Source organism: Papaver somniferum, unplaced genomic scaffold (genome assembly GCF_003573695.1).
Source record: "Papaver somniferum cultivar HN1 unplaced genomic scaffold, ASM357369v1 unplaced-scaffold_135, whole genome shotgun sequence".
NCBI lineage: Eukaryota > Viridiplantae > Streptophyta > Magnoliopsida > Ranunculales > Papaveraceae > Papaver > Papaver somniferum.
In genome coordinates, this window is record NW_020622713.1 from 5,417,718 (window position 1) to 5,431,903 (window position 14,186).

A 14,186-nucleotide genomic window follows, 5' to 3' on the forward strand; every position below is an offset into this window, starting at 1 on the left:
TTGCATCGTCTCAACCAACCAAGATGTTTTGCGACAACCAAGCTGCTATGCATATTGCCTCAAATCCTGTCTTCCATGAGAGAGCAAAACATATTGAAGTTGATTGCCACTTCGTTCGGGAAAACTTGAAAGTCAATGTTATCAGTACGCCTTTCGTTCCTAGTGCTTTGCAGTTGGCAGACATATTTACAAAAGGACTACCCGATGCTAAAATGAAAGAGATATTGGGAAAGTTGGGCTCAATAGACATCTACGCATCAACTTGAGGGGGAGTGTTGGAGAAGAATAAGGTGAAGATTGATACGGACATATATTGTTTCCATACAAGTGTTTACTGTTAACAAAACTTTCTCTCTTTTACAGATCATATCTTCTCTATATCAGGAAGGTTATCATCTATATGTAATAGATACACATATAAGGTTACCTTCCCCATTGTACTGTTACAGATTCTTAATAAGAAAGAATCATCTCTTCTCTCTTGTGGATGTAGGCTTAAAGAGCCGAACCACGTTAATCCTTTGTGTCATTCAATCTTCACTTGTGCCAACTGAATCTTCAGAAACACTCCTCATGCTTGAGCATTGAAGCCGTTCCATATTTGGCAACAAGGAAGTTTCGTAGCTAGTCTTCAACTTGCAATGAGAGCTGTAGGGGTCACTAATCAATGTCATGCTGAAAATGGTAAAAGTAAATGCAGAAGAAAAAAATCAATGCATCTCTTATTAGTAAGAAAACATAGTGCGTCTCTGGCAAGGCTCAACTCAACTGCCACCACCTAAACCCTATTTATTGCGATTTCATTGCAGAAACAAAACACCACCAACTCATAAACAGGTTTCTTCTCTTTCTTATCTAAGTACAAGTGCAAGTAATGGAGTTGTTTGAAGATCCTGAAATCTTGAATTCGCAGCAAAAAGATGAAAGAATTAGTAAGTGTTGGATGTATCAAAGAAGCAGTCAAAACAATCCTGAAAGCATCTCCAAACAAATTCTTCTGTATCTTCCTTCTCATCATACTCCCTCTTTCATTTCTACAATTCATGTTGGAAACTAACAATCTGGCACTGGCAATCTGTATTACCGATGTTTATGACAAATCATCACCTGAGTATCTTTATGCCAACTCATTACTTCCGTATGAACAAATCGTTGGCACATATTCTAGCGCCTATTTCTTGTTGAAATTGAAGTCTATCCAGTACTACTGTGTCTCCCTTGTTTTGTTCTTCGCCTTCTATCTTCTAGCCATCTCTGCTACAACCTTCACTCTAGCTACTTTTTACCTTCCCAAACCCTTGTCACACATTTCTATTCTTTCATCTGTTCCTGGTATCTTCAAACGTCTTGCAATCACCTTTTGTCACGCCGTACCCTTTGTTTTCCTGAACTACATAGCTTACTTGGTGGTGCATACTTTGTGTTGTATGATTCTTACTTTGATTCGCACAACACCCGAAATTGATCAGGTCCTGGTATCTGTCATAGGTTTCATCTTCTTTCTCATCTATCTTTCAATCTTCCTTGTTGTTCATGGGCGTTTTATAGCAAGGTGGAACTTCGCTAATGTGGTTTCGGTTGTTGAACCGGACACATATGGTTCAGGAGCCATAAAGAAGAGTAAAAAACTCTTGTGGGACAAAAAAATCATACTTGCAATTTTATACCTTGCTGTTGCTATTGATATTGTTTGTTTTGGAAACTGGGTTATGAGCCATGATATGAACATCAAAGCAAGGGTATTTGTCTGTTTCTCATCTGTCATGGCACTGGCAGTGGTGAACTTCTTGGGGTTAATTGCTCAAATTCTCATGTACTACCAAAATCAAGTGATTGTTCTTAATGAAAGCGGTTTACAGGTGAATGGGATTGTTTTGGCAAAAATGAGGAGGTTTGTTCGTAATGATAATCGTGTGGAAGGCAATCAGTTGGAGGTTTAAGTGATGTGTTTGGAATGTTATTAAGAATCTTGCTAGGCTATTCTAAGTTCTAAACATTCTTATGTTGTGCATATATGCACCTTACACAGTAGTGTCGAATGCTTTACCGTTTTTTGTTTTTCTTATCCGCAATAAAATGTTTAATTTCTTTAGAGATTGAACTGCAAAATGGTGAATTTCATACGTAGTTGCTGCTTGTTATTTATGTTATAAATATTCATGTTACTTCTAATTTGCCTTACATGTCTGGTTGTTCCAAGTCATCTCTCAACGTTTACATGTTTGAGAATGTTTTGCAAATTAAACCCGAAATATACTGCAAGAGAATGAAACTGATACTTGTGCTTTTTGTATTTAGTCCTGCAGTTGCTACCTAAAACACTTTCTTATCTCTTCTCGAGGTTCTGCAAGTTCTTATTGCAGCTGCTCAGAGTCGCTGTGTCAGACTGCGGATACAGATTTTAGTGCAGTACCAATTTCTACGAGTCAGTTGGTGCTGGTACTATGTACTTGCCATAATGCACAATCGAAATTCTTTCCAAAATGCAGAGTTTTGTCGGTTTCAAAAGAGTAATAGGTTATTCTGCTGTTTGATTTGAGATTATTTGGGCGGTTCTTGCAATTGCTTGTTGTATATGCAGAAGTAGGCCTCGTCTGGACCCTCACTTTCATTTCTAGGCCACTTTTTTTATTTCTTGCAAAACTAGGCAAGTTAAACAGATTCCATCCACTTTAACCATCTCGGTCAATTTATCGCGTTGACTTGTCAATATCTCGCCAAAATATCATATAGGGAGATCTCATACATGTGGTAAGATTACTGAAATGTCCTTCGCACGTGTGTGTCAGTCACACACGTTTAGATGTCCACCTGTCTCGATAAGATCTCCACGTGTTGCTATCTGAGAGCCAAATCTAAGTAACACGAAATATCGAGGATGAATTGAACGGCCAAGATAGTTCTTCATTGTTATTATCGACAGCGCGGGAAGGTGTAAGGAATAACAGAAGATTCTTGGATTGAGAAATCGATTCATTTAGTTTCTTCTTCTCTTTTGTTCTTCAAAGAGGGTTCTTCAGAGAGTGTTTTTAGATAAATCAGTGAAACAGTGTTTTGTTAGTTGAGATTCGAAGAACAAATTGAAGATTTCCTGCTGGTGAAGATGACGAGAAGGAAGAAGCGTTCTACAGAGAGGTAACAAAAAACACTAATCTGTTTTTTTAGGTTTCATGGTTGATTTTAACGTTTCAGTGATGAACATATTATGGGTTTTGTACGTAAGGTTGATTTATTTGGGTTTGTCGGTGTTTATATTTCTAGGGTTTTCTCTGTTTATAGAATTTTTATGAAGTTCGAATTTGTTCTGCTGATAATGAAGTTATACTGATAAATTTCTAGGGTTTCTTAATTTCAAAATTGGGTTCTGCTGATAATGATTAACTGAAATTGATTTCTAGGGTTTTTTATGGTTTGTGTGATAATTGATTTCTAGGGTTTTTATGGTTCTAGAATTTGTCTGAGATGGGTTTTCCATAATTTGTCTGATATATATTTTGTTGTTCTTAATTGTAGAAAGCAAGTGGTTAAAGAGGTTATAAATAAGGTTCAACAGGACATATTTCCAACCAGAAATATTAAGGTGAAGGATCTAATCAACACTGCTATGTGTTTTGAGTTTAAGGGTTTGTCAAGAGAAGATATGGGTATAAATCACTTAAAGTCTAGGATTAGTCCTATGTTGAGATTAACCAGTAGGGAGATATTGGACCTTCTATGGTTTGTTGATCCATGCCTACCATCAAACATCATTAATGATGTAGAATTTTGTTTTTTCTGGGAAAATGCAATTGAAATGAACATGGTTGGATTACATTGTATTTGCAAGTGATGCCACTAGATGAGAATGGTGAGATAGATGTATCTCAGGTTACTGCAGATTCACAGCCTCCTCCACCACAGATGATACCCAAAAAGAATGTGACTCCAAAGAAGCCAGTATCTAAGACTCCACCTAAACCAGTTTTTACTAGTGGTTCATCACCTAAGAGATGGCATGGCAAGTCAGTTAGAAGAAGTCAAAGAATACCAAGGATGAAGAAGAAGAATTCTACTAAAGTGTTTGTTGATTTAGCTGGTAGTGAAGAAGATGTTTCTGATGAATATGTTGATGATGGAGGTGTATCAGTTCCACAGTTTACTCAACAAACACAAGCAAGTGTAGCTGAGAATGATGATGGAGATGTTTATATTCCACAGTTTACTCAACAAACACAAGCAAGTGTAGCTGAGAATAATCCTGTTTTGGAGGCTAGTGGAGCTGAAAAAGGTAATGAGATACCTAGATTAGATGAGTATTTCAATCATGACTTTTGGGTTGAAGCTACAACACAGGCAGAAGTGGTGGAAGATTTGTTTGCAGTTGCCCAAGAGTACAAGAAAAGTGATGAGTATGTCATGCACTTGAAAAATGTAGAAGAAGATGAATGTAACCCTGATGATGAGGATGTCCTGAAGATGAATGACAATGACAGTGAAGAGAAAGATATCAAGAGTTACAATAAGTTTCTACAAAAAGTTGAGAATGGGTATCTTTCAGATGGTACTGCAAGTGAGAGAAGTGATGGTGATAATGTTGATAATGATGCTGCAAGTGATGGTGATAATGTTGATAGTGATGCTGGTGATCCAAACTTTGGGGAGGTGGAGGTTGATAATGACAAGGAAGGTATGTGATTGCTTCTGTCTCTTTTTAAACTTTGTTGTGTTTGATTGTAGATTTGTTTAATTTATTTAGTACTAATGCCTTATCTTTGTGGTTTTGTAGAGGACCATTATGGGGACTTGGTCTCTGACAGAGAAGAAGAAGAAGGTAATTTGTCATTTTTTTTGTAGTCTTTTGTTTTTCTTATTCTTTGTTTGTTTGTTATGTTTGTTTGAAGGGCTATAACTGAGTCATTTGTTTTTGGGAATTTGTATCAGAAACCAACAAGAATGATGGGCTTGAACTTATAGTATCAGAAAGCAACAAGACTGATGGGCCTAATTGTTCAAAGCCTAAATGTTCAAAGCCTCATGATAACACACAGTTTGAAGAAGAGCATGCACAACATTTTAAGGATGAGGAAGATGAGGAGATGTTCCCTGAGGGAATTAATTTTGAACAAGTGGATCCTTACAGCCTAGTGAAGGGAAGCAAGTTTGTCAGCAAGAATGCTTTCAAGAAGCATTTGAGGGCCTACTGTGTGAAGCATAGACATCAGGTCAAGTTTAAAGATTCAAACAACTACAAGATTAGGGTGAAGTGCATTCATAATGAGAAGACCAAGTGTCCTATGTTCATTTATGGAAGAGTTTTGAAGGGTGAAGGAACTACATTTACTCTGAGAAGTTGGAATGTGAAGCACACATGCAATGGAAATGTTAAAGGGGAGAACAGATGTGCAAATCCAGAATTTGTAGCTGACTGGTACATGCATAGGTTGGAGACTCTAGGTAGCAAAAACAAAATCCCTGATCCTGAGTCATTGGCAAATGAGTTCAACAAAACAATGAAAGTGAACATTAAGTACCATACAGCATGGAGAGCAAGAAATATTGTGTTGCAGAATCTTCATGGCAGCTATGAGGAGCAGTACAAGAAAATTCCTGCATTCTGTGAAATGGTGAAGGTAACATTAATTTTTTTGTTGTTTGTTTGTTAATGTTTGTCTTTATTTAGAGCAACATGACTTAATATTACAAATTATATGGCATTAACATTACTTTGTTGTAATTGCAGGAAAAATGCCTGGAAGTGTAGCTAGTTTCTCATATGGAAGCACAGACAACACATTCTTGTCAATGACACTCTGCTTCAAGCCTGCTATAGAAGGATTCTTGGATGGATGTAGGAAAATCATTGGATTGGATGCTTGCCATTTGTATGGGAAGTATGGTGGTGTGTTACTGGTTGCAACAGGTCTAGATGGTCAGAATGGTTTAGTACCTCTTGGTATAATGGTGTGTAGGAATGAAACCATTGAGAACTGGAAGATTTTTCTCAAAGACTTGAAAGCTATACTGGGTGAAGACTTGCATTTCACCATTATATCAGACAAGCAGAAGGGGATTAGTGAAGCTTGTGACAAATACTTCTGCTTGGATGAGCACAGATTATGTTTCAGGTTAACTTTTATATCCTTAATATTTCCTAATAATATAAGTTCAATGACTAACTGTTTCTTATTGATAAATTGACAGACATTTGATGAAGAATTTCAAGAAGTATTTCAAGTCATACAGCTTACATGTTCATTTCTGGAATACTGCCAAATGTTACAAGAAGAGACACTGTCAGGTATGCTCATTTCTCAAAACAATATAATATAATTTCAAGTATTACATACATGAGTTTGATACTATTTATGTCATGTTTGTTTTTAGCAACACATGGATAAATTATTTGCTGAGGATGAAAAAGTTGCACTGTATCTCATAGATCAAAAACCTGAAAGCTGGTCTAGGTCTCATTTCTCAAATGACAGCAAGTGTGAGCACATCAACAATAATTTCTCAGAGTCTTTCAACAACATGGCCAAGCCCTTTAGAGATAAGCCAATCATTACACTTGCACAAATGTATAATAAACTGGTGATGGGTCTTTTCTTCAAGAGGAGGAATGAAAGTGAAAACTGGCAGGATGGTGAGATAGTTCCAAAGGCAATGAAGCTGATTACAAAGATGCAGGACTTAAATCATCTGTTTGAGTTAACTGGAGTTGTAAGGGGAAGGGTGTATGAGGTCAAGAGTGTTCATGATGTTGTGTTTGTTGTGGATCTTTCCAAAAAGAGCTGTAGTTGTTTGCAGTGGCAGCTGAGGGGATTTCCCTGTCAACATGCTATAGTTGCTTTAACACCATTGAGACCAAACTGGGTTGAGTAAGTCACACTCTCTTTTCACTCCAATGTTTTGATTTTTTATATTCCCTTTGTTTTTCCTTGCTCAAGCTTGATTGTAAACTGATAATTTGTGGATATGCTTCCCTGATTTCATGTTGTAGCTACTGTGACCCTGTATACAGTGTGGAATACTACAAAAAGACATATTCTCCAGAGTTTGAACCACTTCAGCTGAAATTGACTGGGTAAGACCACTAGTTTTATTAAAGAAAAATATATTGATTATTGTGAAATAAATATTTAATAATAACAAAGATTCTTGGATTCTTTTAGGGTTTCATACATGCTTTATATAATAAACAACCTTTAAGGGTTTCATATCTATCTTAACAAATATCTTCTCTTTCTTCCTCTCTTTGTGTAGAATATACTGGTAGAGTTCATTAATCCTCCTGTTATCATAAGAAAAACTGGAAGGCCAAGAAAGAAGAGGATTCCTTCTTATGATGAAGCTGGAAGTGTGAAGAAAATGAGAAAGTGTAAGAAGTGTGGAGTTTATGGTCACTATGCAATAACTTATGCTGGTGGAGAGGTTGGAAAGAATCCAAAGGGAGAAAAACCTAGAACCTGTGTTGATGGCTCAACATCATCTACTCATGTCCCTGAACCACCAAAAAGGAAGTACAATAGAAAGAAACCGGTTGTTAGTGCTTCTGCAGGTGCATCTACTACTACTAAGGATGGAATGAAGAACCAAAACAATTCAGAATCTTCTAAACAAGGTGCTGCAAAAGGGAGAAAGAGAAAGGCTTCTTCTCAACCTGCTTTCAATCAGACTAATCAACATGTTGGATCTGTCAACAACAAAGTCACCTTCACAGTTGCAGATCCAAAGGGAAAGAAGAAACCAAAGAAGTACATGAAAGTCTGATGGGTTGGTTGTCTCTTTTATTTTTGTTCTGTAACTGGATCTGAACAATATGGTTGATACTATTTATGTTTCATTTTGGTTATCTTTTGTGAATGGATGAATGGATGCTTTTGTAAGACAATGCAAGTTCTGAAATGGGAGAAATTTTATTATAAAATTGTTGCAGGCTACATTTTCAGATTTTTCTTAAATTCCTTGCATATTTCATACACTTTACCCTTCATTGTATCTTTGATTTCAATGACAAGAGCATCTGAAGCCCATCTGAATGCATCACAGGATTTTTTCTTGCACACAAGGTAAGCTATGTTAAAATTATGTTGATTTTTGCATATCTTCAGTTCTAATTGAGAGTTGCAGTTGTCTTTAAAGCATTTTTGAAACTTCAGTGGACAACTTGTAACACTGGGATTGTCTTCTCCACAGGCAATACAACCATGACCTGATGGAAGCTTGATTGGAAGTGTTGAAGAATGGGTAGAAGCTTGAGAAAACCACTCAAAGTAGTTGCAGGTAGGATTCAAGCATTTCAAGAACAAATTTCCATTACTTACATCTGTTTTAGACCTCAATAAAGATCTTATCCATTACAAGGTACCTGTATGCACCTTGAATAAACCCATGGACATGCTTTTGTTTCATGATCATCTTCCATTTCACACATTAAACACACTAGCATACTAGTTGAAGAACTTGCTTTATCATTTATACCACCACCCATTTTTCAGTTCTGAAAATGAAGAGAAGCAGAAGTATGTGGTTGTGGAGACGTTCATTTATGATTTATGGAGAAGAAGATAAGATTGCCACGTAAGCAGTGTCACGTGGGCCTTGCCACGTAAGCAGTGCCACGTACGCACTGGGTGATGACGTATAAAGAGTCATAGTAGCTGGTTGGGTCGAAATAACCGATTCAAAGGACTTTTAGGTCTTTTTAAGTGCACCTAACGGTGATAACTTTCCATCCATCACTTTTGGTCAAAACTTGCCTAGTCTAGCAATAAATAAAAAAAGTGGCCTAGAAATGAAAAGCACCAAAAAAAAACGGGCCTATTTTTGTGAAAAGCCCTTGTATTTTCATATTTTGCATTGTTCCTATTGAAATTCGTATCATTTGTTCATGACTTTTAGTCTAGTCAATGCAGAGATACTTCTGATGGTGGTCTCAACTTCAGGGATCTTAATTGTACCTTGCTATAACCCCGTCGGCTAGAATTTAGGATCGCATATGTTTTTCAACTCGGTCATCTTGTTGTTAATGTAAGTTCTGTCTGCCACCTTACTGCCCCATCCGTCTTCCGTTTCCTTTGGCTGAGATAAATGTCATTAGACAATCTTCTTTAGGGTTTGAATTGTTACAGATTTTGATTTCACTTTCAGGTAAGATATCTCAGAACAACCACTGAGATATTTAAAGAATTTTCAAATGTTACAGGATTGGCCGGTACACAACGTATACAAAAAAAACCACATGACAGTTATCTCACACGCTTAACTCACACAAGTTCTCAGACATATTTCACACACTCAATTCACACAATTACAATACAACCATTTCACCTGACAGTAACTTTGATATTCTAACACCCCCCCCCCCCCCCCCCCCCCGCAAGATCAGGGTCTGGAGAAATCAATGACACTGAGCTTGAGTCGCATAGTAGGGAAACGAGCTGTAGAGAATGCCTTCGTGAAAACATCAGCAATTTGGTCTTGCGTAGAGAGGAAACGAACATCCAATGCCTTTGCAGCTACAAGTTCACGCACATAATGAAATGCAATTTCAATATGCTTCATTCTATTGTGAAAGACAGGATTAGCTGTAAGGTATGTAGCTCCCATGTTATCACACCACAAAACTGGGACTCTAGGCATGGAAAAGCGCAGCTCAGTAAGAAGAGATTGAACCCACACAATCTCAGATGTTGCATCAGCTAAAGCACGGTACTCATCTTTTATGCTGGATCGAGAAATAATTTTCTGTTTTCTAGAGCACCAAGAAATCAAATTAGGACCCAGAAAAATAGCCATACCACCAGTGGATCTTCTATCTGACATGTCACCAGCCCAGTCAGCATCTGAGTAGGCCTGTAATTGCAGTGCTGAAGCTCTCTTAAATTGCAGACCAAAGGAGATAGTGCCATTCAAGTATCTTAAAATTCTCTTTACAGCTGACCATCATGCATTAGTGGGATTTTGCATATGTTGACAAGCTTTGTTAACTGAAAATGCAATATTAGGTCTAGTGACTGTTTCATATTGGAGAGCACCCACAGTGCTTCTATAGAGAACAGGATCCTCAAAAGGAGTAGTATCATCATCATACTTGGATGGTAAAATTTGAGTAGATGTGGGTTTTGCAGCATTCATTTTGGTCTTGAGAAGCAAATTAGTAATATACTTCTCTTGAGATAGTAAGATACCTGCTGAGTTGTGTGTTGCCTGAATGCCCAAGAAAAAATGAAGAGATCCCAAATCCTTTATAGCAAATTCTTGACCCACAACAGCAATAAGAGTGTCAATGTTCTTTGAAGAACTCCCAGTGACCAAAATATCATCAACATAAATGAGAATATACAATGCAGAATTGGATGTGACCCTGTAAAAGAGAGAAGTATCTGTCTTTGAAGGAATAAAGCCATGAGAACACAAGAACTTTCTTAATCTCTCAAACCAAGCTCTTGGAGCTTGTTTCAGGACATAGAGGGACCTCTGAAGTTTACACACATGTTTGGGGAAAAATTTATCTGCATATCCAGGTGGTTGAACCATGAAGACCTCCTCATTTAAATGCCCATGCAAAAATGCATTTTTAACATCCAATTGTCTCACTTCCCAATGCTTGTAGAGAGAAATAGAAAGAATGATCCTGACAATGGTAGGTTTAGCCACATGACTGAAAGTATCTTGATAGTCAATTCCCTCCACTTGATTGTATCCTTTAGCCACTAGTCTGGCTTTATATCTTTCTATAGAACCATCTGCCCTTCTCTTGATTCTAAAAATCCCTTTACAGCCTATGACATTTGTACCATCAGGAGCAAGACCTAACCTCCAAGTGCCATTTTGAAGTAAAGCTGTAATTTCTTCATCCATTGCAGCTCTCCATTTTGGATCCTTGCAAGCCTCAATATAGAAAGTAGGAACAGTTATATCCTCACACACACTTTGAACTTCAGAAGCAAACACTCTTGGTTTAGGTTTAAAGATACCCATTTTACCCCTTGTCTGCATTGGATGAGCATTGGTGACAGATGGAGAGGTAGAAGTAGAAGATATAGGTGAAGTTTTTGCTGGAATAGAGTCACTTGATGAAATATCAACTTCATTAGAAATATGTAGTGGTGGAGATGCAGTAGCACTGACAGGAATAACAGATGGTGTAATAGAAACTGATGTAGAAGTACCAGAAGAATTAAACAATGAAGCATATGGAAATAAATTGTCATCAAACTTGACATCTCTAGAAATAATAATCTTGTTGGTACTTGGATTGAAACACCTGTATCCTTTATGCATAATGCTATATCCAAGAAAGATACATTGAACTGATCTAGGTTCTAATTTGTGATGATTAAACTGTCTTAAGCATGGATAGTAGGCAGAGCCAAAAGTGTGTAAGAACAGATAATTAGGTTTCACATTGAACAGACATTCTAGAGGTGAGAATTGATCCAAATTCGGTGTTGGTAGTCTGTTAATTAAATAATTTGCAGTTTCAAATGCATAAGACCAAAAAGATATGGGTAAGGAAGCATGGTGTAAAAGGGTTAAACCAGTTTCTACAATATGTTTGTGCCTTCTTTCAGCTGTCCCATTTTGAGCATGAGCATGAGGACAGGAAACTCTATGTCCTATGCCACAAGAATCCAAATAAGTAGATACATTTCTGTATTCACCACCCCAATCAGATTGAATGAACTTGATCCTTCTATTAAGTTGATTTTCAACAAGATTTATGAATTTAACAAAATTTGTAAGTACTTCAGATTTATAAGCTAGAGGATACAACCAGGTGAACCTACTGAAAGAACCTATGAAAGAGACACAGTATTTATAACCATTGATGGAACATAGTGGAGATACCCAGACATCTGAATAAACTATATCTAAAGGACCATAGACATTATTAGAACTTGTACCAGTAGGATAAGGCAGTGCATGACTTTTAGCTGTCTGAAAGGAGGAGCAAAGTGTGGAAGTCAAATGCTTGTCAATAACTTCATTTACTGAGGAGAGAACATGCTTGAGGGTTTGATATGCAGGGTGACCAAGTTTATTATGCCATTGAGCTGAAGAAGATACCCCAGATGAGAGAGCTTGCTTGAGTTGAGTGGTGGTGAACTCCATATGATATAAACCATCTCTAACAGGTCCATGAAGGAGAACTTTGTGGGTGACCAAATCCTTGATAAGAAATTTGTCAGAATAGAATTCAAAATAGCAGTTATTCTCTTTAGTAAACTGAAGAACTGATATTAAATTCTTGGTTATAGATGGGAATGAAGGACATTGGAAATGGTAAATTTAACAGAGTCATGTTGTAAAGTAGAAGAACCAATGTAGGTAATATGCAAACCCGATCCATTACCAACTCTGACTTGATCAGTTCCTTGATATTTGGAGTGAAGGTTGAGATTAGACAAATCAAAAGTGATGTGGTGAGTGGCTCTAGAATCAGGTATCCAACCAGAAGAATAAGAAGAATATGCAAATTCATCATTATAAGCTGCAAATGCTTCTGGTTCAGGACACCAATAATCTTCATAATCTTCACCATATGAATCATTGGAAGCATAATAAGCTTGCATAGAATAGTCACTTGGTACATATCTGTACTTGCATGCTGGAGCTAGGTGACCAAATTGCTTACATAGCTGACATTTCACAGAATAGTTGTATTTGGGAGGATAAAAGTTAGAGTTGTCATGTCTACCACCTCTACCTCCATTTCTGCCTCCTCTAAAATCTCCTCTGAAATTACCACCATTTCTATTTCCTCTAAAACCAGAATTACCAGCTCCGCCAACGTTACCACGATTTGGAGGACTCGACCAATTTGGATTATAAGAAGTATTTGAGTAATGTGGGTAATCATTTTGTGGATATGTATTGTGTGAATAAACATTGGAGCTAGTGTATTGGTGATCGAAAGAATTAGGTCCTGAGATAGATTTGTGTTGCTGAGTAACATTGGCAGAAGCAGTGTTGAGATCTAGTTTAAACTCTGCATTAACTCTACCTTCTTCTACCAATAGTAAACCTAAGAGCTCAGATGAAGTGACTAAATTGTCATTTTTCAATTGTTGAGTACAAATTGAAGTTTTAAAGGCATTGAACTCAGAAGGTAAACCATGTAAGATATGAATTACTAAATCTTCATCATAAATAGTTCGATCTATTTGAGCTAACTGATGAGAAATTGAACGAGCTCTATTGAAGTATACTTGTATTGAATCCGAACTTTTCTTTAATCCAATTAGGTCAGATTTGAGATGTAAGAGACAAGATTTAATAGTATAGCTATAATTTTGTTCTAAACGATTCCAGATCTCATGAGAAAAAGTGCAATCTACAACCTGTGAATGAGTTTCCTGTGCAAGCAGAAAATACCATGATAGAAGAGCAGAGTCTTGATTTACCCAATACTCATATGCTGGATTAAAGACAAATTCATTTTCAGGATCACTATCAACAAAATCAGAAGAACTTACAATAGCAATACAAGCTGTAGATGTTCGACGAAGATATTTTGCAGGACAATGAAAAGAGCCATCCACAAAGGGAAGAAGGTTGTAACTTCATAGGAGCGGAGCAATATGGGATTTCCATAAAGGATAATTTGTAGCAGACAATTTTGATGGAGGTTTGAAGGTTAGCGGTATGTGTTTATCAGATTTGGCCATTGAAGATGAAATTGAAAAACTTAATTGGAGACTTCTGTGAAAAAGACGGTATCTGATACCATGTTGAGAAGATAAATGTCGTTAGACAATCTTCTTTAGGGTTTGAATTGTTACAGATTTTGATTTCACTTTCAGTTAAAATATCTCAGAACAACCACTGGGATATTTAAAGAATTTTCAACTTTTATAGGATTGGCCGGTACACAACGTATACAAAACAACCACCTGACAGTTATGTCACACGCTTAACTCACACAAGTTCTCAGACACATTTCACACACTCAATTCACACAGTTACAATACAACCATTTCACCTGACAGTAACTCTGATATTCTAACACTAAAGCAATCATCGCAAGATTAAAAGCCAGGGTCGATTCAGAAAACCGAAAGATAGAAATCTCTTCATTGCAAGTTGTATTATCTCACATCTGGATAGCAGTACTACGTGCTAGAAGTAGTTTACGTAAAAAAGTTAACAATGACGAGGAGACTGTGTTTGGATTTGTGACGAATAACAGAAATAAGTTGATT

The 14,186-nt window shown here is 37.0% G+C and overlaps 2 protein-coding genes across 2 annotated transcripts; both read left to right on the forward strand.

The window, feature by feature from the left end:
- The first annotated feature begins 920 nt into the window (after window positions 1-920).
- Window positions 921-1,940, forward strand: LOC113334030. Its single transcript, XM_026580380.1, has one exon. It carries the CDS (start codon window positions 921-923, stop codon window positions 1,938-1,940), a length of 1,020 nt encoding a protein of 339 aa, XP_026436165.1.
- A 3,841-nt stretch (window positions 1,941-5,781) lies between these two features.
- LOC113334031 lies at window positions 5,782-7,749 on the forward strand. Its single transcript, XM_026580381.1, has 5 exons — window positions 5,782-6,104; window positions 6,181-6,277; window positions 6,364-6,857; window positions 6,980-7,063; window positions 7,284-7,749. The coding sequence occupies exons 1-5, from the start codon at window positions 5,782-5,784 to the stop codon at window positions 7,747-7,749; spliced, it is 1,464 nt and encodes a 487-aa protein (XP_026436166.1).
- Window positions 7,750-14,186: the final 6,437 nt, after the last annotated feature.